Source organism: Magallana gigas, chromosome 5 (assembly GCF_963853765.1).
Source record: "Magallana gigas chromosome 5, xbMagGiga1.1, whole genome shotgun sequence".
NCBI lineage: Eukaryota > Metazoa > Mollusca > Bivalvia > Ostreida > Ostreidae > Magallana > Magallana gigas.
Genome location: NC_088857.1, coordinates 13,301,769 through 13,327,307, shown reverse-complemented (window position 1 = coordinate 13,327,307; position 25,539 = coordinate 13,301,769). Strand labels below are relative to the sequence as shown.

General features: G+C 34.8%; 2 protein-coding genes across 7 annotated transcripts; one reads left to right on the top strand and one right to left on the bottom strand.

Moving 5' to 3' along the window:
• Nucleotides 1-1,107: 1,107 nt before the first annotated feature.
• LOC105348584 (protein PIF) lies at nucleotides 1,108-8,264 on the top strand. 2 transcript variants are annotated; one of them, XM_066083985.1, is made up of 13 exons: nucleotides 1,108-1,543; nucleotides 1,781-1,792; nucleotides 3,051-3,308; nucleotides 3,438-3,712; nucleotides 3,824-3,932; nucleotides 4,054-4,248; nucleotides 4,924-5,184; nucleotides 6,130-6,168; nucleotides 6,366-6,518; nucleotides 6,816-7,174; nucleotides 7,447-7,543; nucleotides 7,656-7,735; nucleotides 7,966-8,264. In XM_066083985.1, the coding sequence occupies exons 1-13, from the start codon at nucleotides 1,108-1,110 to the stop codon at nucleotides 8,038-8,040; spliced, it is 2,349 nt and encodes a 782-aa protein (XP_065940057.1). In that variant the 3' UTR covers nucleotides 8,041-8,264. The 2 variants fall into 2 exon arrangements, with proteins under 2 accessions (XP_065940057.1, XP_065940058.1); XM_066083986.1 differs by lacking the exon at nucleotides 1,781-1,792.
• A 532-nt stretch (nucleotides 8,265-8,796) lies between these two features.
• LOC105348583 (golgin subfamily A member 6-like protein 24) lies at nucleotides 8,797-25,458 on the bottom strand. Of its 5 annotated transcripts, none has more exons than XM_011458089.4 (5): nucleotides 25,312-25,458; nucleotides 17,482-17,680; nucleotides 13,561-14,860; nucleotides 12,438-13,007; nucleotides 8,797-11,476 (listed from the first exon to the last, which is right to left on the bottom strand). In XM_011458089.4, the coding sequence occupies exons 3-5, from the start codon at nucleotides 14,753-14,755 to the stop codon at nucleotides 11,367-11,369; spliced, it is 1,875 nt and encodes a 624-aa protein (XP_011456391.3). In that variant the 5' UTR covers nucleotides 14,756-14,860; nucleotides 17,482-17,680; nucleotides 25,312-25,458; the 3' UTR covers nucleotides 8,797-11,366. The 5 variants fall into 5 exon arrangements, with proteins under 5 accessions (XP_011456391.3, XP_011456393.3, XP_011456392.3 ...); XM_011458091.4 differs by lacking the exon at nucleotides 25,312-25,458 and adding an exon at nucleotides 22,679-22,699; XM_011458090.4 differs by lacking the exon at nucleotides 25,312-25,458 and adding an exon at nucleotides 18,260-18,390.
• Nucleotides 25,459-25,539: the final 81 nt, after the last annotated feature.

The window sequence follows — 25,539 nt, the reverse complement described above, 5'->3', positions numbered from 1 at the left end:
TTTAATTTATTCCGTCCCTATTCCGGCATTACGGCATGCCTTTACCTGCAGCTAGCCTTTTTCTATCAGTGACGTCACTGTTTCCATATATGGTCATGTCAAAATTCGACAAACTTGTAGACTTTACATTTGTCTATTTGTAAGATGTCAGCTGTGATATTTCAGAAAACGGAAATACAAATGCAGAGATTACAGATGGAAAGTGTATTATAGTAGCAGGTTTCATGTAAATAACAAACAGCATTTTACAGCTGCAACTAAGCATCTGTAGGGAAAATTAGATTGAAGGTCTGTGGGGTCAACTCTAAAGTGTTTATCCCTGAGTTGTTTAGGTTATACGATGAAAATTACACCCATTCATACTCAGGCTCACACATCAACACGATAGCATATTCGGATTTACAAGTTTACATGTCTGGATTTTTGAACACGATTACCCTCCATATTAAATATGTTTTAAATAAAATTTTCTAATCATTTCATAGATAATATACTACTATGTATTTATGTAACATGTCGTGTAAAATATGCATATGACAACGACACTTATATCCATGTTTAAACGAAATGGTGAAAATGACCCGTGACCTTAAGATACAATTAACAAGCTTCAACAGCTATTTATAAGTTCGATTCGGATGGCCAACTTTCAACACATATTTTTTCATTTTCGTACGTGTTATACCTAAAATTACAAAATAAAATCCATTGTTCAATTTAGAAACAAACCTGGATACAAATTACGCACATTTACAATACTAATGCACGAGTCGCTAATAGCACTCGCTGTGGCGCGAGAGTCAAAGACCATGTCCAACAAGCGAGGAACACAGCAAAATATCGTCCTAGTCCTGAAAACAATGCTTAACGAACCTGTAGTGTCCATTACCTCTGACCGCTAATTATGACGAACATTAATTAATAACTGAAACCTGTAAAAAGGTAATTGCTTTAGGTTGTAAGTGTTGACATCAACGGACCAAAAAGCCCGCGTGGAGTGCTAGGACGGACGTTATTTTACCACCGCGGCTCAGAAAGGAAGCACGTTTGGTTGAGGCCTATGGGAGAAGTGTAATTTTTCCTAACAAAACTTATAAGAACAAAAAAATGAATTTAGTTTTGCTAGTTTGTTGCCTCATTGGTTTTTGCCGATCTATTCCGAATCCTGGTGGTATTCGAGTACAGCTTCCGGATTCGCCAATAACGATAAATATGGAGCCTCAAAAAATCAATGTGGAGTCTCCAGTGTCAAGAATAAAGCCACCAAAGGCAAGGTTCGAGGCACCGAAGACTGGATTGGAACCAGTGAGAGCTAGACTGGAGCCACCTAAAGCTAGGATGGAACCACCAAAAGCTAGGATGCAACCACCTAAAGCTAGAATAGAGCCATCAAAAGCTAGGATGCAACCACCAAAAGCTAGGATAGAGCCACCAAAAGCTAGGATAGAATCCAGGATAGAATCACCAAACTCTGTAGTACCTGGAATAGACTCTTCCAGATCTACGCTGGAACTAGCAAAACCCACATTTGAATCAAAACAAGGTATTTTTTTCTCATTCTTCTTAATAAAACTTATTTAAACTAAATCATGGTTTAAAAATTTAATTTCAAATTACAATTTTTCTTCTGACTATAAAATAAGAACTTTGACGAAAAGAAACGAAAATGCACATATATGTAATTTTCTACTTGAGAAATGTAAATCGTAAAATAAATAAAGAATTATCTTTGCACATTAGTTGTTAAGTTTTGTTTATGATTTCGTTTTAAACATTAAAGCAATTAATCCAGGTATGTATATAATTGTAGAAAATTGTAAATAATTCACAGAGACACTAGGTTGTCCTATAATATACATGTAGATTTAGCGCGACGGAGGAAAATGCGGCTTAAAATGTAGTAAAAAGATCTCGAAAAGGTGTAGCTAGAGTATTGGAGCTTTGGCATTCTCTCGAATGCTAGGGATCACCTAGAAAGAACATTGAAACAGCCAATTTTCTTTTTGGTTTTATTCTAAGTTAACCGATTTCAATACATCCGCGATTGTAGGAATATTTTAAATTTTGCTGAAGATAAAAATATGTTTGTTTTTTTTAAAGAAGACATATATATTACAACCTTATAATTTGTTATTTACTAGTAACTTCATATTATGTTGATAAAGTATCTGTTTTATATTATGAGCAAATGGTGAAGATAGAATTGACATGGTTGCATCAGAAAGCAGTGTACATACATTTAGAATGATGTTAAAAGATGTCGCTTTTTGCCTAAGAATTTCGCTTTTCATCTTCGTGAAAACTACACAAGATAGAGCTCACTCATTTTCTGGTGTTGTGTAGATTGGTATCAGATATAGAGTTTAAAAAAAATAATTCGGCATAGTATTCAAGTCTTCAGCTTTCAACATATAATTCCAATCTCCAAGAGCTGTATATACATGTACACTAATATTGTCATTCTCCCAGTCAAACTTATGCTGAAAAAGGTAAAAAAAAAAAAGAACCGTACTCCATGTATATGCTAAACATATCAATACATAAAAGAAATATTGTTTATTGTTCATAATAACACAGACGATTGTAACCGACAATGTAAGTGTCAGGTTAACCTCTCTATGGATTGAAGACACGCACCTTCACCCTTCCATCAAACATGGATTCCCACAACCTGTACATACCTGTTTTATTGATTGTATCAGGTGTGTGACGGTAATGACTGTTTTGTGTTCTTCCTAACAACTTTGTAATCATAGCTGCATTGTTTACAAACACATAACATGTATTTTATGTCTAGGTAAGAGAGAGAGAGAGAGAGAGAGAGAGAGAGAGAGAGAGAGAGAGAGAGAGAGAGAGAGAGAGAGAGAGAGAGATGGGGAGAGAGAGATGGAGAGAGAGAGAGAGAGAGAGAGAACTTTGAAGGGCAGTTCAATGTAATATTGAGATATTGTAATATTGAGATTGGCTTGTATCTCTGTTGATCAAGAAGTCTCTCAGAGGATTTGTTGTCGTTAAGGATTTGTTGTCGTTAAGGATTTGTTGCCGTTAAGGTTGCAGGAACCTCCTTGATGTTGTCGCCGTGGTGGACGGCTCTGATAGTATTACCTCCCCTGATTTCCAAACCCTGAAGAGTTCCCTTGTGGACTTAATGGATGGACTACAACTGGCGGAGGACCAGGCGAGATTTGGTGTCGTGTTGTATAGCAGTGATGTAGCTGCGGAAATTCCTCTCAGCGCCGACAGACGCCAACTTAAAAGTAAAATCATGGGGCTACGGCACCCAAGAGATGGGACAAGAACTGACTTAGGTACAAAAAACTTTACATGTCTATTCTATTATATGGTACATATTTCCCAATCATTCCCATATACAGTGTTCCAACAATCATCTTTAAAACGAAAGCAGTACAGTATTCTTTGCATTATTTACTTGCAAGGTATAAAATCACTCCGCAAGATGTTCTCCCAGCAAGGCCGTCCCGGAGTTCCAAGGGTTGGCGTTGTCATTACCGACGGAATATCCAAAAACCCCAGAGACACTGCCAAAGAGAGCGAGCTGGCCCGATCTGAAGGCGTCAAGCTGTATGCGGTTGGTGTGTCGGATCTTATCGCGGAGAATGAACTGAAGTCAATTGCCTCAAATGGAACCCGAGTTCTCTCTGTTACCAGCTTCGACCAACTTAAACTTGTGTTCTCTTCACTTGTCGTTCAAGTATGTAACAGTTGCTTTTGTTTTTCCTTCGAGGTCATTCCGTGTTAATTGTTATTGAAGTGTATGTGTGTAACTATTTGAGACGTTGACTTTGACTTTTCTCTTTCACAGGTCTGCCCGACAACGACAACAACGACAACAACGACGACACCAGCACCTACCACTACCACTACCACCAAAACCACTACCACTTTACCACCCACCACCAAAAAGCCGAAAAGTACAAAGATATTTTAATTTAGCATGCCTATTACATGTACAGTTATATACAGCAAAAACATTCAAACGTTTGTAGTTTCTTTTTCTTTTAATTTTATTCATTTTTGAAATTTCGTCCACAGATCCATGCGACAGTTGCAAAATGTCAAATGGCGCAGGGTTTACACGTCACCCGACGGACTGCTCCAAGTTTATTCAGTGTTACTTCGGAAACAACGGACTGAAGAAGATGTCTTACCAGGAATGCCCGTGGGGAAACTTCTGGGATCAATCATCCTTAACTTGCCAACCGGCACACAGGGTTAAATGCCCGACCGGTGAGCGAAGAATTCGTGTTCGAAGAGGATTTCTAAAATCCAAAAAGTTTCAGTCTCTTATCAAGAAGTTCAGACTTAATATGAGAGATAATTATATCTACCTGTACCAGAGAGTAAAGGTAGCAAACCAATCAAACAAAAAGCGACATAGGCAAAATTATAGGGCACAATACGTCAGCGACAGCAGTAGCGAAAGCGAGGACACCAGTAATATCAGCGACTAGTCACGTGATCTCAGTTTAAATTTGAATTTGAATATTTTAAAAGTTTTGTGAAAAAAATTATCCATAATGAATGCAATCTTCCAGAATCTGTATAACTAGTCAAAAACTACCTGTCTGTATTATCTATGTATGGCACTTTCAAAAAGTGACGATGTTTTGCATTGTATGCATATACTTTTCAGGGTACATGTATCAGTATAATCAATCCGGAAATCAATTAAATCTAAGACACAAAGACACACGCGACTTTGTTTTCGATTATCATGCCTGAAATAAACTTTTTATTTGAATGAAGTAAGCTATTAAAAGTTTAACATCGCTGATAAATTAAACAAAACAACAATACACTATATTTGGAATTTAATAGTTGGCTTACTTCAATAATCCGAGATATTCTATTCAAAATTTGTATCAGCTTACTTCTACTAAATGAAAAGTTTATTTCTTTCAGACCGCTGTCTGGACCCGGAAGTGCTGACCTACGACCTCCCCGGAAGTTGTCGCTCTTTCTGGGCGTGTGATGGTGGAGAGTCGATCCCGATGTGTTGTCCGTACGGCACGTCGTATCATTCCGGAATTGGTTGTCTTCCGGACAACAAATGCAAAGACGCTTGTCCGCCTCGACCAACCCAACACCTTAATCCGAGAGCCATTATGTCCGACAAAATCGATTCTAAAAAGAATGCTCCACTTAGAGAAATGGCACTTCCAGGTAATTCACATTTGACAAAATGGAGTGGGATCCAAGCGTGGATTCAAAGAGAAAATCAAAGTACTGAGGTACTGACGGGAGTTGATTTTATCAATTATTTATTTTTAAATCAACTTATCTTGCGTGGCAATTAGTTTCTAGTCTGTATCTAAATTACGCACTTTTTTAAAATATGAAATTTTATTAGACTTTTCCGACAAGAAATTAGAGAAACCCCACATGAATCATGTTGTGTAATATTTAAAGATATATTTCAAACTATGTATTAGTAATCAAAACAATTCTTAAAATTATATGGATCCAAGCACTATTGATATCGAACTCTAGTCTCGTTCAACCAGACGCTCAGCTGTCTCCGTTAATCTCCGCCAAGCAGCAGAGCCTCTCTGTTTGTCGGAGATTTATGGAGACAGCCGAGCGTTTGGTTGAACGAGACTATATTAAACTCTGGCGTAGGAATACATGAGACTACAAAAATAGCTAAATTGATCGTATTATATAAAATCTGACTATTTTCAAAGTGTTTATAGATAAGTTTCCTTGAAAAACAATGCTTCAGCATACATTACATCGAATTTTTGTATTATTTTTAAGAACTAAGATTTGTCAGCGGTGATGATTTGTGCATAGGTCAAACACTGTTTCACTTTCGGTTTGCCAGAGTAACTGCATAGGAGAGTTGATTAAAATCAACTCCCAAAAATGATGAAAAATGTATAATTATATAACAGTTTACTTTTGATAACTGAATAATTTGAAATATAATAGACGTATTCTGTGTATCTTATTTTCTTTTCTTGCAATTCCAGGTCTAAAACCCAAATTAAATGATGAAAAAATATTATACATATTGATACATGTAAACAGTTTATTTTTAATAACTGAAATATTTGAAGTATAATAGAAGAATTCTATGTTATATATTTTATTTTCTTGTAATTTCAGGTCTAAAACCCAAACTAAACATCAAACCACGGAAACCAGGTTAGCTTTTTGATGTATTATCTCCTTCCGTTTTTACAAATCAACTTTTAGGGTGTTTCGTTAAAAATTGGTCCTTGTGTACGCCCATTTATTATCCCTAATGGTCCTTATACCTGATCTATTGCAAAATGAGCATGTAGCATATTTATAGTAGAGCAAGACAAAGTTTAAAATGTGGTTTTGCTATTTTCCCTAAGTTTGCGACAAGAAGGCCGTCCGTGGAGACTCTAACAGCTTTGAGCAGTTCGTGGAGCGGTATGGGTGGATCAAGATGCCGTGTGCCCCCGGGACCCAGTACAGTCAGGCGGACTGTGAATGTACTACCACTGTGCCTTACTCCTCCAACAAAAGTCAGTACTTTGTCTTCCTCTGAGTTATGATTATCTTACATTTAAACGGTTTCCAACAACTCCATGAAGATGTACTGTTAAAATGTTGTTAATTGAAAATATCCTTTTTGGATCCAGTAAGAAGATTGTTGTCAACTCTTAACTATGAATGCTTCTCTATTTGATTTTAAAATGATAAAAAAGTTGTGAAACAAAACCTATTTATATTGACCATACTTCCTATCTTTTCACAAAAAAATATTAGTCTCCTGTACTAAATTAATAATGATTTGATGAAAGCAATTTTTCTCTCTTCAGCTGCGGAATGCACATCAAAACTGAAGCTGAACTTCTCAGACGGGTTTGAAGATGAAAGAGACAAAAGACCGGTGTACATTGTTAACAACAACGTGTCCTTTTCTGGGGGCGTTGCCAAATTTTCCGGAAAAAGCCGTCTGCGCGTGCCCCAACTGTCTAACGTTGATTACGGGGATTCCGTGATGTTGAGAATCCGTTTCCGGGATTCTACCAACAGTTCCGGGCGACCTCAGGCGCTGATAAGTAACGCTGATTGTGGAAACAATGCGTCCATTCTTATTGCCAAAGACAAAGACCGGATTATTTTTGGAGCACATACCGAAAACGGGGGTTACAACCAAATAGAACTACCAAAACCGGTGAGATCAAAAACTCTGTAGCTAGTCACTAATATGTTGTGGTTTAGAGAAAATTAAGTTGTTGGGTAAATTGTTTGCTCTTATTTCAATACTGAGTATGTATTTTTTAAATAAAAGTAAAGTGCTTAGCATGGTTTTCAAATAAATACTTTGGGACATTTATGGGTAAGGAGAAAATGATTTATGATGCGCTGATCAGCTGAGTAAGAGTCATCTCCCTTACCGGACAAAATTTAAATTCTAAAGTCAAACTCGGTTTTAATGTTTTACAGAAAACTGAATGGAAAAATGTGAAATACTCGTACAACCTAGGCCGTCTTCAGGGTTCAGTCAATACAGACAAAGTCACTCGATGGATTCCGGGTGGAGGTAAAATAATTTATTGATTAAATTAGCAAAATATAAAGGCTTTCACATCAGTGAGGAGCAACATTATCAAATTTGTTTTAACGAGAATAATGACTATTTATTTTCCGTAAAGGCAAAATTCAGTCCAGACCCTGTGCTTTACAAATAGGACATGGCGAGAATTTAGACGACTTCGAGGGAGACATAGATGATGTGAGTTACAGTGTAGTGTGTATGTTTGTATTTCCACTTACAAGCATGCATTGTCTGCATGTTCAGTCAGAACATTTCATGTAAATTTAATTGAAATTTAAATGATTTCAATGGTGTTACTTGTCGCCTTAATCAAAATAAACTTAGAGAAAAAACAGTTTTCTTCATCCAATGCTGCTGAAACAATTATGGTATAATATCATAAACTTACTTTCCCGTTCTCCTTTCAGTTGGAGATTTTCACCCAGTGTATGCCACCAGACGACATGTACTTTGACGAGGATTACGGCGGCGGATTTTTATAAACTCATTTAAATTCTACAAACAGGAAATCGAAATCCAAATCTAATGAATGAGTTAATGAAATAAAAAAAACACCTGGAACTTTTTGTTGAATTTGCATCCCGAAGTCTTCAGCGCATAAGCGGCCCTTCTCAACCCTCACTTTGCATCAGTTTTGTACAATTCATTATTTATTGTAGGTAGTCGTCTGTATGTATTACACAAATAAAAGAAGGTTGATACTTCACTTGTTGTTTCTGTTTTTATTTTTGAATATTTTTTTTATTTATCTGAAGTTATGCCCTGAAAGTTTTCAGGTAAAGGGACGTTTTCGCCGACGTTATTATTTGAGCCAAAACTTCTCGATGCGATGTATATCAACAAAAGCTTGTAACAGGCACCTGGCCTTACATATTACCGTTATTAACAAAGAAAATGTATAACCTATTCCCTCAGAAAATATCCACTCTTATTTACGGTAATACATATGAGTAAATTATGTAGGGGTAGATATTGTTTATAAAAAATATACAACACATTTACATCCACTGCATATACGGTATATACTCTATTCTTTAAGAAAATTGATTGCTAACCCGATTGTGTTATTTTTTCCGCAATAATTCCTACCTTCGTACCACATGAATCACCAAAGAGAGCATTTTACTGTTAAAATAACACCAGGTGTTTGTTGGAAATACCATTGTCTAATCCAACAGTAATATATTTCTTCATCAGGTCTGGGGTATTTGTGACAAACAAGATGTGTAATGAGATAGTAACATTTTAAAAATTTAATATACATATATTATTTAATAACAATGCATTATCCAAAATAACAGTATATTCTAGGAATGTCAACAAAATAACAAGATTTTCTCACAACCCTTCAATAACAATTCGCAGCTTTGAGGCAAGAAACATACATGTGTACAAATATTGTGGTGAAACACCTGTTATCTGGAACATTGATAAACAATAAGTTCATCTGAGGCTAGGCATGGTTTGATCTGTAGCTACTGAAATATATAGCATACAAAGCTTTCATAGTCATAACAGCCTTAGCCCTTGTGCCCAATCTCGGCAACATTTCTGCATAAGAGGACAAATATAGCATCATATTAAAAAGATTTTTAATCATTACACGGTTTGTGATTTAATGCTATCTGTAACATTATTTGCAGTATTATGAAAACTTTACTCTTATAATGATTTCCTCTACCCCAAATTTTTGAAAACAAAAACTTATCTTCTCTAAATACTTTTCATTTTTCCCCCTATTTTATCGAAATGGAGTAAGCTTCTCTTCTGTCTTTTCTGATTATGTACAAAACATTCAATTCTTCTTTTCTGCATCAAGAGCTGATTAGTTAATGAATATCATAAGTGATAAATATGATAATGCATATATATATATATACAGTTAAAAATTGGACAAATGTTCTACAGTGGGGACAAAATACCCATCTTCAACATACATGTACAAAAACAATCTTTTACCTTTTTTCTTTAAAATATACTCTGAGTATTAAAGTCTTCCTAAATTAAATAGAAATATACAAAGAAGAAAATGTAAGACTTTTCTTGAAAAGTTCTAACAGACAAATATAATTCCGTCTTATTCTGACCAAAAAAAAATCCCATTCAAAAAGCAACAGTGGAATGGTTTTCGGAATTCGCATTTTCTGTGCAACATATAATGTACAGTATTCCAGTATTCATGAAATAATTTATAATGGTCCCATCCTTTTGCAATGCACACGTTTCAGTGCCATATTATGCAATGTTAAAATGCCAAAGACATTTCATATCGGTAATATCAAATGTATTTTGCAGGACAAAATTCAAAATAAATTACTCTACTTGACTGCAGCAAGAGTTAACTCCCTTAACACATGGCGGGCATTTGTTATTCATATTCCTGATTCAATATATCCTAAATATGAAACAAAAAAAAAGAGAATATTATTGTGTGCATGGCCAAGCAGGAAGAATCAAACAATCTTTGGTTCATGTTGAGTTCACTGTGGAATGTTTTAATATCTGAACACACATTGGTTTGCTGCGGAATACATTCAAGCCAAAAATAGCATACAGCTTCATGGGTGATAATTGACACTGATAAAGTGAAACCGAGAGTGATGCAAACAATTAGTGGGTTCAAATATAACCTCAAACACACCCGGTGCAGATACACTTACATGTTTTATCTATTTTATCAGACTGGGACATCATATTGTATAATGTTGAACAATGTAGTTAGATAAAAATTAATACGTACAATGTGGAGATAAGACAGAGATACGACAAATTTTGTTATACGTACAGTTAAAAATATTTTGTAAACATCAAAAATAAACATACCAAAAATTCAGTACAAAAATAATTTCCATTATTAAGTCTTTGATTTTGAGAATATATTAAAATAAGGAACACTATCAAATGTTTTCTTGAATCAGATTGTTCTTGCTCAAATAAAATCTTACAAAATATGACCAGAAAAGGAAAAGAAATTCTTTAACAAAAAAAAACATATCACAAATATGACACCGAGATGAGAAAACAAATGATTTTAAATCGGAGTGAAAGACATGAACTGCACAATCATACAATCAGGCTTTTACGACAGACAAAAGAAAAATCAGGACAAAAAAATATTTAAACTTCACCATTGTGTTTAGTGTAAAGATTGACTTCATTTTTTCTTTCTAAATAAACACCTTTACCAAAAAGACACATGACTTCAAAGTAGTCAATTCAACTTTACAGAGGCCTGCTTTTTTCACAAAAGACAGTTTCTTAAAAAAAAATTTAACTTAAAGGAGACATGTGCATTGTATTTTACTTCACAAAAAAAAAATCAAAGAACCTTTTTGTTCCTTTCTTTTCAAATTTGCAATTGTACATGAAAGACTCCAGATGCATTGAACATGGGTGAAGTTTTAGGACAACAAGATAATGATATTGATAATTGAAAAAAAAAATTGTTTGATGTAATGATAAATGAATATATAAAAACATATGAAAAAGTCAGAAGCTGGCTTCTACAGTTAAATTTTGTGTTGTGCAAGGATTCATTTACAACTACATTGTAGAACCTCACTACTCTTTGATCCTCATACTCTCATCTGGATCAAACTCCATCTGGATCCAAGAACAAGGAGACATTTGACCCAAGTGGATCCAGATCTTTCTACCTGACTTAAAAGTCTCATACTTATGGGGAACCTTTTACAGTTTATATCAAAGTGCTGTCTCTTTTTGGTTGTTGCTCTGCACGATCCAGTTTTATCGGTACTTTAAGATTCTTGGAACACAGATCCATACTCCATATAAGATCCATGTATAATTAGACCCAAACTCCATCCGGATCCTTAGCTACGGACAGCACAGGACTAACTATTTTTCTGTTGATGCCTTTCACAGGGGACATTCTTCCCTCTAATATCTTAAGCACAGCTGTAAGGAGGAAATATTGCTAAGATTATTGTACCATATAAAAATGATTTTTATGCAATGTAAATATCAAAATGTGATTATAAAATGACAAACCGGTAGTATTAGTATGAAAATGATAATACTAATCAATTACGTTTCTACTCAAAACATTGGCTTTTAATGCACACAACTACATTCTTTTTAACATTATGTCTGCTAAATTCACTCTTACACTCTAATGTGGTCAAATACTGGCTAAAACTTTGCATCTAATTTTTAAAACAACTTGTCAAACATTTGGGTGTGTCATGTGCATGTACATCTATTGCTACTTTACTGTAATGGAAAACCCAGTACTGCAAATTTAACACCACTCTAACCTGTAGATGTACCTTAACCGGCATCATATACATTGTAAAAATGTATACCGGTATGTATTTGAATATAATATTTTTCCTCTTTAAAAACTGACAACTTCCCCTTTTGCACACACACCTCAAAACTGACCACTCTAAAATTACTACAAGCCACATCAAGAGTTATTTACCTTAGTTATCCTATAAAAACACATGCATGAAGGATGACAAAAAAATCACATGAATAGTGAGTGATTTAAATGACAATTATGTGACAGTTCTTCACAACCATACAGCTTTCATCTGTGTATATCGACATAATTTCATATTACAGCAAAGCGAGACATTAATCTGAAAGTTGCCATACTTAGTCTATCAGCTAGCAATTCTTCCAAAAAATTATTATTACGAATAAACTTTTCAAGGAAAAAACCATGACAGAAATTTGATAGAATCTATTTTTAATATCATTTTGCCTTCATTTCACACTATCAGGAAATTGGATTAAATGGACTTTTGTAATAAGCATTCACGATCAATGATAAATTCTATTACAATAACATGAACTTTGTTCATACATTGATGAAAAAAATAAACAATAAATAACAGAAACAGATAGAGCTTACCCTCTCCAGATTCCAGCGATTTGTTTTTCCGCTTTGGACCTGGTGATACCTGAAAGTCCTTCATGTTGACATTTTTGAGCTCCTTTTCCAGGGTCGTGACCTCTTCCTTCTGCTGGTCCAGCTTACTCTGTAGCTCCCGTAGCTCTGTTTCCACCTTCTCCAGCTCTGAGTTCCCAGCATCAATCTTCTTGCTCTCTTTGTCCAAGTTTTCCTTTGCTGATTCAATTTCCACCATCATTTTTTCTTCCTCCTCTTTTCTTTGCTTTCTTTCTTGCTCCATCCCTGACTTTTCATTGTCAATGTCTTTTTGAAGTTGAGGGATTTTTTCATTGAGTTTTTTCGTCTCTGTAGTTTTTGCACTGATATTATCCTTCAATGTCCTGATCTCTAAGTGAATTTTCTTCTCTGTTTGTTTTTCCGCCTCAATGATATCCACCCATGAAGTGGAGTCCAGTTCACTGATTTCCACCTCATACTTCTTGGTAACCTCCTCCAGTTCTTTTATCTTACCAGTGATTCTCTCTATTTCTTCTGATTCCTCTTTCTCTTTTGCTTCTAAGGAAGTGAGTTCTACAAGAAACAAGAATAAGGAGGTGAAAACTATTTACTCAATACTCATAGATACATTAATGATCAAGTGTGAAAGACTACAAATGTACCTGTCTCTACTGATCTTCATATACTGTGAAATAAAATTCCTAATTAAACGCAGGGAAATAATATCCGCGGAAAATAGCGAGAAGCACATCTCGCAAATTTAAAAATCTCGCTGTTAATTTTTGGACATAAGCTACATAAAACTATGATAAAAATTTGCATTCGTGATTTTATGTTCTTGCAATTTGATGGAAAATGGTTGAATCGCGGAATTAAGTGCTCATGTAAAAGACAGAATCTACAGTAGTATTGCACCTACTAAATAGCATAATTATCTAGTCTCATGTTCAGTATTCAGATCGGAATATATACTGCATAATAGGCTTAGTCTTGTGTTCAAAATTGAGATATTCTATTAATACATGAATCAATTTTGTTTTCAAGAGTGGCTAATGAACTGAATGTCCTTTTAATCAATTAACCAATATCAAGTAGGGCAATGGCCTCCATCCATCCTATCAGTTACCTGTGTCTATGATGGAGATCTGGGATTCCTGCATTTTGATCCTCTCCTGTTGCATGCTGACGAGTCTCTGAAGTTTCACTCTCTCTTTCTGATCGCTTGCCATGTGACTGTTGTCATGGTGACCATCCCCTGGCATGCGATACTCCTCCAGCGTGACTCTCTCCCTGGGAAGATTTGGAAAATTGCTGTCTAAATCATACTCCTCCACTTCCCCGTTCTGCTCCGGTACTGCCTCTGGTTCTTTTGAGCGATACGGTGAAGTCTGTCTGTTGGGTACCACTCGCTGGAACGCTGAGGCCCTGATATTGTCGATTTGGGGTGATGGCATCCTCGTGTGATTCTCTTGCTCCCCTCCATGAAAATTCTCCTCACTATGTCTTTGCTTAAGATGAGGAGGAATTCCGTTTTTATTCAACTGATCACTATGCGTAGTTCTTGGTGACATTCTCTGAATGGGATTCACTCGCGCTTCCATCCGCCTAATGTTTCTAGGGTCACTTCTAACATTTGGAACCAAATGAGGTTGTGATTGCACTTGTTCAGTAGGAGGAGTGGGGTATCGATGAACAACCCCATTTTGTCCAGGCCTAACACCTTTTCTCACATCCTGGTAGGTATTTCCACCATTCACTAACACGTTCTCCTTGTCTCGAAAAGCAGGATGAAAGTTCTGATTATCAGATCTGTAATGCACATCTTCCCTTAACCTTTGACCATGAGGGGGATTAATAATCTCATTGGATAGCCCAGAATGCGGGTCTTCACTGATTTTGCCCATAGACTGGTGCTGTTTCATAGTTCTATATGGAGGTCTTTTTGACCCCTCTGTGTTGTGAGCGCCACTGAATGTGAGCACTCGCCTGATGCCACTGTCTCTCTCCTTGATGGGATGAGAACCGGCCTCTATCTTGTTCAGCTGATGCTGCTGTTGAGAAACCTGTTCTTTTTTGTCAGACTGATGCAGAAGAAGCTGTACTTCACTGGCATACTCTCCCCATTTATGTAAAACTTGTAGTGGGAAGTCTGAAGGAAGAAGGGGGCGCTCACTGTCCCTCCATTTCTCTATCAACGTAAAACGCCCGGTCCTTCCCAAGGCGTGTGCCAGAGCAATCACCACATCCTGACAACTTGTGGTTTCTGTGACACCACAAACCACTCTTGAAACACCATCCACACGTACTTTCAGCTCTGCCATTTTTGGTTTATGGGACACACGATTGCTGGGTTTCTGATAAGGCTATTACCAGTTTATCCTGGCTGGGCCCCAATTAATTCTGTTGTCAGTCCTTTATAGCACATCCTAGATAGGTAAAGAAAACTGTAATATTATACCATGTTTTTTTATGATTGCAAGCACCCAGGCTATTTTTTAAAAAATCTTACGATAATTCTAAGTTTTTCCTACAAACTTCAAATACATTAATACAAAGTGAAGCTTTCGATGTATAAATTATGAGTCATTGAATTCATATGATAATCATATGTCAGGCCTATAGCATTATGGAGTTAGCACTTTAGAGACATTTATTGCACAATTTATTTAAACCCACCAAGTTGTTTATTTCCCTGAAGATAATCTTGAAAAATGACAACATGGACATTGACTTTACCCTCTTAGATACAGGCTATTGTGAACTGCCTAACCATGCATATATGCTTTTCTAAATAGCAATATAACTCTTAGTCTGATTCAATGAAAAGTCTTAGCATAAATCTTACATAAATCAAAAATAAAAAAAATATTTACCAAAAAAAATGCCTTCACTGAAACCCAATGTCTCATACCTGAACACCTTTCCAAGATGGATATGTTCCTAAAATCGTTTCTGATCTCTACTACACGTCCTGAACTTTAAATAATTCCCTTTTGCTTGGGCACAATCTATATTTTTGACATAAATACTGTACAGTCCAATTACACCACTTGACACCTTAATTATTTTATCAGCTTTTGCAATTTTATCCTGCCTTAATTAGCGGTCCATATAGCACTATGTTACCTGTTCAAATATCACACCACTTGTCATATATTCAAAAACGTATGGACTGCAGCAAGGTTGTGGATTACACATGAGTCTAGACTGTCAGTTAAAAAATCTGACAGCTAATATATGATGTCCACAGAACCTAGCTATCATTTATCCCTGAACTTTATATATGGTATGCATGTTGTCCATGACTATTACCTAATAAACAATCTCTCTAAAACTTACCCTCTCAATGAATATATGAATAACAGTGTGAAATGATCTATGCTTTGAAGCCATTTTTATCAGAAAAGCTTCAAGTTCTTTAGATACAAACACCATATGCCTCCTTAAAATCCTATAATGACACCATTCCCATGTTCCAAATAAAGGGGACGTCCCACCGTGAAAAAAAAGAGCTTTAAACACAACGGCCAGTTTTACATAGAACTCTGTCAAAAAACAAAGAATGGTGTAAATCACAGTCCCAAAGAGAAAGGAAAATTCCAAGAAGACCACAAGATGAAGCCATTGTCAGTCAGAGAGGACCGAGGCCCATTGCAGACCATGCTGGGTTTCTCTGATGTCCAATAACAACAGATTTCAGTATATAATCCCATCAATACAAAGGATCAACATTCCCAATCAGATTAATTACATGTTTTTTCCCAAACCTTTTACACTTATGGCTTCCAGGGCTTGCTGTAATGTGAAATCACCGAATCCTGCCGATTTTCTATCTTCCTCACAGACAGCATGTATGCGCAACGACAATATAAAGCAATGCATGCCTGACGCTTGAAGGACATGCATTCATTAATATTTTAATCCTGTTAACTGTCAGTCTATTGTCTTTTTAAATTAGAAGTTCCGAGTTAATGACCTTCTGCTCAACACGGAGTAAAGAAATAATGAATACACAATCTAAATCTGCCGAGAGACTGAAATTCATGACAGCTTAGGACGCTATTTTTTCAAACCTGCCTCTGTATCCCAGAAGCCATAAACGCCTGAATTAGCCCGATGCATTACATTTACAACAAATATACATAATCTGCTTTATTTCTACAGGATATTAAACCTTTTTGATAGCTACTATACACCAATAATTAATTGTTACATGGATGTACTTACAAGGACAATCCATTTTCTTACTGAAGAAGAAAAAGAAAGCTGACTTGACAGAAAAGAATTTCTGCATGATGTATCACCTAGAGATTCTCATTAGTGGCGGTGAATTTCCAATACTTAAGGCTCCAAGCTCAAAGCCTTGAAACATACTACACCTAGCTATAAAGATTTTACTTATATCAAAGTGGTGATTGATTTTCCTTCCTCATTCTCCTTGCTTCAGCAAGCAATAAAAGATTGTTTCTACTAAACAAACACCTACTGACACCATTGTTTTCTTGCTTTTATATTTTACCAGTAATTACCGTAACATTTTTTAAAACTTGAAATTGCCATTCTCCTTGACCTATTTTATACTACATAATTCTTTCAATTCACACAAAAAAAAATTTTCACATTGAATTCCTTCGTGACCTAACTGGTTTTTTTTTTCTCTCACCTGTGTTTGTAACCTAATAGGACCACACTACCTTGTGTACAGAAAAATCTTACACTATAATTTCCTCCTTTGAACAGTTTCACTATACATCTTTCCTCATTCGTTTCTGGTTAATTTACGCTGGGATTTAACCTTCTGAAAGTTGTACAATTACCAGCACACCTAGGTCACACTAATTGCTCCTTTTCACAATACACCGTGAACTTATTTCCCATCTTGACCTACTCATCCAATATTCATATATTACCCCAAAATGTCAAAAATTTCTATGCTTGAGTGTACAATGTCAGCAATTTTTCATTTTTTAAATAAAAGGAGCATGAATATAATCTCTGTGTAATTTTGGCCAGTAAAACTACGCAAGAATTAGGTTAATATTCTCACCTGTTGAATTGCTAAAAATCACAGCACATAAATGCGAACAGATGTAACATTACTCTGCGTACCATCGGGCCATGATCAATGCTGTAGGGTTTTTTCCTTATGTGTGTTGGATGAACATGTCTCTCGTAACTGGAGACCCCTTGATCTTTCCGTGATGCTATCAAACCACCATGATCTGATTATTGATGATCTGTGTTACCTGTAAAAACAACAAACACAGGTATATATGTGTGTAGTCCTGTACAACACCACCGCCTGGCTTATACACATTGGACACTGGGACACTGGAGCCAAGTATACACTTTGTTGTTTTGTTGACACAGGTTGATCGGTATTTGTGTGTGTGTGTGTGTGTGATCTATATAATGACAAGTGAGGATCACCCACTCTCGATCACATAATCTGTCACAACAAAAACAAAAATCTAGGATCTGGGGCAATCATTCAATCCCATTGAACAGTAAATTCTTTCACATTCACCACTTAACAAACATGATCGAGAGGCATCAAACTGGAATGCTCTTCTTTGAAAAGGGTGGATTTTCTTTTTTAAGGAGATTTTAAAATACACACACCCCTTATCTCATTTGTCAACCTGAACAATAAACAAAGTTTTATCTCCTATCCTTTAAGTGTTGTCCGAAGAAAATAATATCCAAGGACCGCTCAGACACTGGTCATAAATCACCGCGTTGTCTGGTATTGGTGTCAAAGATTTAAAGATACTCCATGTACTATCATATCCTTTCCTAACTTCAACAAAAGCTGAGGCGAATACCTTAATTGGGTTGCAAATCTGTGAAATCCTTTTAATGCACACTCTCTTGAAGTTCAGGCCACTCCATATACGAGCTCTTTACCACAACAAAAAAACCAATGTCATTAATTCTCACCATACCCCTCCTCTTTGGTCAGCCATGTATGATTCAATGCCAGTGGCTAATTTATAGTAACCCACATAATGTTCACATTTATATCTGGGTCCCCGAGGAACAATATTTTTACACACACTTTAAATATAGATAATGCATGTTACGCTTCACACTCAACGAGGTTATTTAGCATACCTTTTATTGTTAAAAGAATCTCAGGTTTTAGAATTGTACAGTATGTTCATAACCAAAAACTGATATTTAAAAAGCTTTTCTGGTGATGTATTTCATTCGCGCTCATAAAAAAGACTCAAAAACCGTCTGCAATATTCATGTAACTTGATTGCGAGTCGCTGATTTTTTTTTTATGGCTAAATAGACTCTCTTATCTACATACACCTATTGAATAGACATACCTGAAAGAAAAATCAATTCCAAGTCGCTGAAAGCAAACGTGAAACCAATTGTATTTGTAACAGATTAGAAGAAAAAGTTTGACAGATAAAGCCGGAATTCGAGGACTCTGCCAAAATATTGACAATATACCCACAGAATGTAAATGACCAGTTTCTTCCCTTGCCCTCTGGCATCAACATAACAGAATTACCCTGGAATCTCATTATCTAATTTATCTCTTTATTTGCATGTAATGTACATGTATGGTCTTATAATGTGCACCTGCTACCAGAATTTATGGACATTTATGCCATCTATATTAAGAATCTGTCCACACAGTAATCTATCAAGATCAATAGCTGCTATCATTAGGAAAAAAAAACCCCATTCAATAGCAGTACTTTGATTGATTTCATGCATTTAACACATTTGATACTCTTTATTGTCTTTCAATATGCTATAAATACAATGTAAATGTATATCCTGTGTGAAAAACTGCCAAAGATTTCAATGTCTTGATTCTGTATAGGCGATGGTGTATACAAAATCTACACTGATCGAAAGTGTCTCGGTGTGAAATTCTTGTCCCCTAGGGCCTTTACTATGTTTGTGTGTACATAGCTGATTAGTCACAGGATGACCATAATTAGCCCCACTGGTCACTTACTGGACAACAACTTTTAGAAGGTATTTATCAGTAACATGAAAACCCCCTTAAATCCTCAGACTTTAGTCATCTAATGGAGACAAAATGCCCACTAATACTATATATCAAATTGGTATACGTATTAAATTCCTTTACAAATTACACTGATACATTTTACACACACATGGTATTGGGATGATACAAGGGAATATTAATTTCATATTTGATTCAAAATGTACATCCAAGGAACATCATAGGTAAACTGAGAGAGAAAAAAATATCTGCTATCGTAATTTAAAAACAATTATTGAAGGTTAAATTATTTGAGGCATGTATAATTAATTAATTACATGTACTTGTATACCAATAAATGCCAACATTTTAGATAGGTCAATAGAAAAGTTAATTGACCAATTTTGTCCATTATGTATATAATGACAAAAATTTGCAAAAACTTAAATTGGAACTATAGGCAAATGTTAGTATCTAGCTACTTAAGAATATAAAAAGAAGGGGGGGGGGTTATTCGTTGTAAAAAAAACACCTGTCACAAAACTGCTCCTTGCAAAAAACAGTGACTTGTCAAAGTCAACTTTTCTGTGAACACCCCTATAAACATGTCTTGACATTATGTATAATTCATTGCAAACTGTCAACAGTATTACCAGGATCTGGACGTACTGTGAAATTTATTGCCAACACTTAACACTAGTCACTTACTATCTACACTAGTATACTTATAGCTACCTTTTTTACACAATAATTGAAACTCATGACCACGCTCTTAAAGAGCAAATGAATTAATTCAGGCAATGAATAAATAAATATTACCTTATGTAGCATAGTCAATTCAAATGAATCATTCACTGACTTGCATTAAACAGGCTTGCTTGATTGTGAAGTAATATTTACCGTAACTTGAAGGCATTCTTATGTCTTTCATGGAATGGAAATTACCGATTTATCAATTGGTAGAGTTTCAAAGCCTGAGCCTTATGCTATATTAACACTGCACAGGAATTTTTGCTAAATTCAATTCCTTTCTATGCAAACAACTTTGCAGTTAATTACTTTCAAATGACTCAATGGAAGTCTGTACAACCATTATGACAAATTTTTACACTAGCTTTTTATATTGAGTTTGCATTTGATTTCAGTAATTTAAATCTAGTATAAGAATTGTTAATGAATCTTTTACTAACAGTAAATGCATTAAAGGTTGGCTCAAAGAAGGGTATTTAAGTTATACAGAGGAATGTATATTATATACCGGTATCCATCACCCACAGGGGCTTTAAAGACACTTGATGCAATTTCACATCTGGCATGAATGCATGTATATCATATAAACCACAATGTCAATATATCCACAAATTTGATATCAGATTTCAATTAAAAGAGATAATTATCTATTAATTGTCACTCAGGATTGATAATTTTCAACTTAATTTAGAGCAAAGTACAACTTCTTCATTCACACAAGGAAACGGATTGATAAATCTAGAAACTCCATTCATACAGGAAATTCCCATATTAACACATATCTGTTAATCTAAGATTAGTGCTTCACTTATATTCCAATATATTTATTACATAGCTAGATGCTTTAATAATAATATCAGTTTATAAGGTGCTAAATTGTCAGAGACAAAATGGCTGTACCTATTATTCACCTGATGTCCTCGGTCTGTATCAAGTTACCTGCCTATAAATCTTATTTTCCACTTTGAATCTTTTTGTGTTATTTTGTCCTTCGTTGCAGAATGTGACTTTCAGTTCAAAGCCTCAAGGTCATCTTAAGGTCGCAGTATACCGGGTACATATAGTGTAGAAACCCAAGTCAAGAGTAAGTAATATACTCCCCTAATTGTAGGAATTTGATAGCCATTGGAGGGGTCAGCATGAGGAGACTATTATTGTCTTTGTGTACTTGAGTTAAATTGATATCCATGGAGTATATGGTACATGTTTAGCCACACCTCTATCAATCTCAACGAGTCAAGTCCAGACAGCTTTGACATGTATTCCCCAATAGTATAACATGAAGAGAAGTTAAAGAAGTTCATACTTAAACTTCACATGCACATGAGTATGGAATTAAAAATCCCAAAAGAATGTTAAAAAGGAAATAAAACCCTAGTGAATCCCATATTCTGAGTAGTCGGACTGATATACAGGAAAAAGCCCTCTCTTTTAATATATACTGCGGCACTGTCAGTAGTTGCAACAATCTGTCAAAGCAAATGACTACATGTACATCATTTCAAGATTTAAGGAAAATTTCAGCATTGAATAAAAAGAATTGCAGTAAAGCCACTACATTGCACATTACGCCTCTCCCTAATCTTGAATCTTTACACCCATGTTTGAGCAAAATATCAACCACAATAAAATACATGGATGCAGGTAGGGTATTCAATTAAGTGCAGTGGTTTCCATATGCTGGAGGGGGAGGGGGGGGGGGTAATAATGTTAAGAAAAAAAATCATTTTTACCAAAACACACCATATCAGTATAAAGTTATTTCCCCTGTCCTTCATTCCCTCAGTCACACAGTGCAGGTAGTGTATTGCACAGTCTGCACATCTTATTCATCAACATTTCATTCTGTCATGTTCATAAACAAGTTGTCATTCTTTCAAAATATTGTGACATCTCTTGCATGACCTGCTATGATTTAAACACATTTATTTGACCTCCATTATGTCAACCCAAGGACTCTCTGGGATGGGACAGCAAAGAATGACCTAGCTTATTCAAATGACCTATTTTTCAAAATTAAAAAAAAAATTTAATGGTACAAAAAAGCTTCACCAAATATTCACATAGAACTATTTGCTGTTAAACTCAATGACATTTGATAAATTTCATAACAGAAAAATGCACTTAATTTTTAAAGAACCACCTTCATTTTATTCATCAACAATTACCCGATACTTGGAAGTTTATGACTTTGAATTTAATGTTATTTGTGTTAAATTTGACAAAACTTATTTTAAAGAGCAAGCTAACTTCAATTTTTCATAATTACAGTTCATATGATACAAATATCTTGGCACATGTACCAGCTAGATGTCTGTTCAGTAGAGCGAATGCTTGCGAAGGCTATGGACTGAGAATTCTGCTCTTGTAAAGGAGCAGGCCTCATGTTTATGCGACTGTGAAATCAAGCACCATTACGTTGTTGTTATTCTTGATTGACAATCATAAATATATTTATAAATGATACTATAATCAAATCTAACTTCACACCAAGGATATTCATGAGACTTTGGTTACTTACTGGAACATTAAAAGAATATACTTCCATTGGATCAACTTATTCCTCCAACAATTAAATTCCCACAGAGGAAATGCAAGAAAATTAATAAGCAATTACTCATGCACACAGTGTATTAAATAAACCACATTCAATGTTGCATATTACGCCACCCGTAATAACTTGTAATACTGCCAAAAATGGTTTGCGAACACAACTGTGTTTAACTTATCAAGGATTAAACTACTAATCAATCTAAAAGCCTTAATTCAATTACTGCTGAACAAAAGTAAATCTCCCTAAAAAATAGGAATGACCTCATACTTCAATGATACACTTTATTGGATTACACTTTTATGAGGTCAATATTTAAAGAACTTACAATTAGTATTTAATTGTCTCCTCTGAGAAAGTGTGCCGAATAATCCTAATCAGAATGATAAGGTGACCTAATCCCATATAGTGACATCATCATACACTGGATAATATTTTTCCTAATAAACACATGAACTATATGATTAAGAAAGCCAGAAGATTAATCTTTCAAAATTTTAGAATCATAGGAAAAAACTATTTATATATAATATTCTCTATATTTATTTTTAAAATTAAACTTTGGTATTACATAATATAAACTTAATTAAATTGTTAATTTGATTTATATCCAGGACCCTCTTTGCAAAATAAAATTTTATATGCTTAAAAAATTAACTAAGTTAATACTTGGATAGACGTGTTAGAGACAGTAAATAAGTTTACTAAATAATCAATACGTGTACTTTTAAATGAAAAATTTACGAAGCATGAACTAAATTCATGGACATAGAAATTTAACAAAAGGCAAATGCCTGAAGTGAATTATCCCTGATCCTGACATCAAATTGCAATCACCACATAACATGTCTGTCCACATCAAAGTTTCTTAGAGCATTTGGCATGCTAGTGGTTTACCTCCCTTTCATTGCAACTACCTCGATCAATTGGAATGTGCATAATAGTGTAAATGTAAAGTGTGAGTTTAAGGAATACATTTGCATGTATATGAAGTGACAATTTTAACTAGCAGATGTCACACATATTGTTTGTAACATGTGTAATACATCATGTTGCTAATTTTTACTTTACAATGAAAAAAATAAATAAAATCAAAATTATACCATGCAGTTATAATTATTAAGATTACAAGGACTGATGGATAAATCTATAACTATCACTGAGCCACAAAAATCTGGCTTACATGTAGATCTATATATGAAAAGTTATATATGTACATGCAATGTTCACTAAATTATTCAACAAATGTTCAATTTTTATTGACAATATTAAAAGTAGCCCTCTCCCGATTTTTTTTTTTTTGGGGGGGGGGGGGGGGGGGGGGGGGGGGGGGGGGGAGGACATCAGATATAAAAAAAAATCGGAGCGGGCTACATTATTGCAGCTATATTGAAAGCTAACTCCCTCAGATGCATAGGTAAAACAATTTAACAGTGTTCCAGTAAAATATCATTTAGCAATAAAATGTACTTTTTGGGATTTAATGTATTGCAACCCAAAATATTTTGTTTACATGTATTAAAATCAAAAAATAAACTTCACATCTCAATCTTGTCAAAGGTGTTTATTGATCTTCATTTAGCAATACATGCAATATATGTACTACTAAAATTATTATAAAAGAATGTATATTTATACTTCATTTAAACTGTTTTTAAAATGTTTACAGGTGATTGCATGAATGATCTCCTAATATGAAAAATCATAATGTACCCGGTATACAAAATGTACTTGGTTATCGGTATATGTGAGCTAGGCAACAATGTGTTCTTAAGCAGCTTAATAATATAAATTTGTATCCATTAAAATTTTAAAAACTAGAAGATCCCAAGAAATTTATCACCATTTTCACAAAGATGGTGTACATGTATTGTGTTCCTAGCTCTAGTTTATGATAGATGAAAATTTTTAAGAAAAAAGAGACAGTTTAAATTAAGAAAGGATAAATGACCAAAGTCTCATAAAAAATGACCTGACAGAAAATCAATGGTAGATGAATGAATTTCTTTGTGATTTCCCATCATTTTAAAGACAAAAAAGAGTCAACCTACTTTGTTTCTAATGAGAAGGAGTGGGTTTATCAAATTTCATCAGTGAGTTTCAAGACATTAAAGGACATGGCTCTGTTTAATTAATGGTCAGTCACATAGGAATACTGACCGATATTCACTGAGTGGACAATCTAATTAAAATTGGATCCTTCAAATACGAGAGCGTGAAGGATCTAATTTTAATTAGATTGCTGAGTGGACGAATTCACATTTACTCCGCCTATACACATCATTTATAGACATATTGTGTGTTACAATATTCATGAAATGTAAAAAGTGTTTGATCTGACATCACAATAAAATAGCTTCGATCTGGAACAACCATAGCTGCAAGTGTCTTAAGTTTCACCAGTACAGCAAAAGAGAAAGACGTAACAAAGTAGGCTATAAAATATTTTAAGAATATTAACTTCCTCCACACCTTTTTAGTCTCAATGAGCTTTTTGGGCAAAGAAATTTATTTGAAAGATATGAACTCAAAGGTAAGAATTTGAACGTGTTCTTCTGTGAAATAAACAAAGTAATGTGTAAATATTTACGTCTAAATCTTACCTGATTCTTTGAAAAGTCGGAAAACTGCGATGGCAAGCTAGATTTAGTTACAGGCAATACAGGTGAGTCAAATACTTCCTGTTTATACAAATATTTCCGGAGAGCAGGTGCAAGTCATCTCGATCAGAACTGTTTCGATAAGAAGTGAAGAGAAAATTTAAAGGAAATATGAAGTTTATGTATCGTTATAAATTTGAAATTAATTTCTATCAGATCACAAAATTAAAA

Coding starts and splice junctions, on each gene's coding strand:
- LOC105348584 (XM_066083985.1), top strand. CDS start 1,108: ATGAATTTAGTTTTGCTAGTTTGTTGCCTCATTGGTTTTTGCCGATCT. Junction 3,713..3,823: donor TCTCTTCACTTGTCGTTCAA/GTATGTAACAGT, acceptor TCTCTTTCACAG/GTCTGCCCGACAACGACAAC. Junction 3,933..4,053: donor CACCACCAAAAAGCCGAAAA/GTACAAAGATAT, acceptor TTTCGTCCACAG/ATCCATGCGACAGTTGCAAA.
- LOC105348583 (XM_011458089.4), bottom strand. CDS start 14,755: ATGGCAGAGCTGAAAGTACGTGTGGATGGTGTTTCAAGAGTGGTTTGT. Junction 13,008..13,560: donor GATCTCCATCATAGACACAG/GTAACTGATAGG, acceptor TGTTTCTTGTAG/AACTCACTTCCTTAGAAGCA. Junction 11,477..12,437: donor ATCGCTGGAATCTGGAGAGG/GTAAGCTCTATC, acceptor TCCTCCTTACAG/CTGTGCTTAAGATATTAGAG.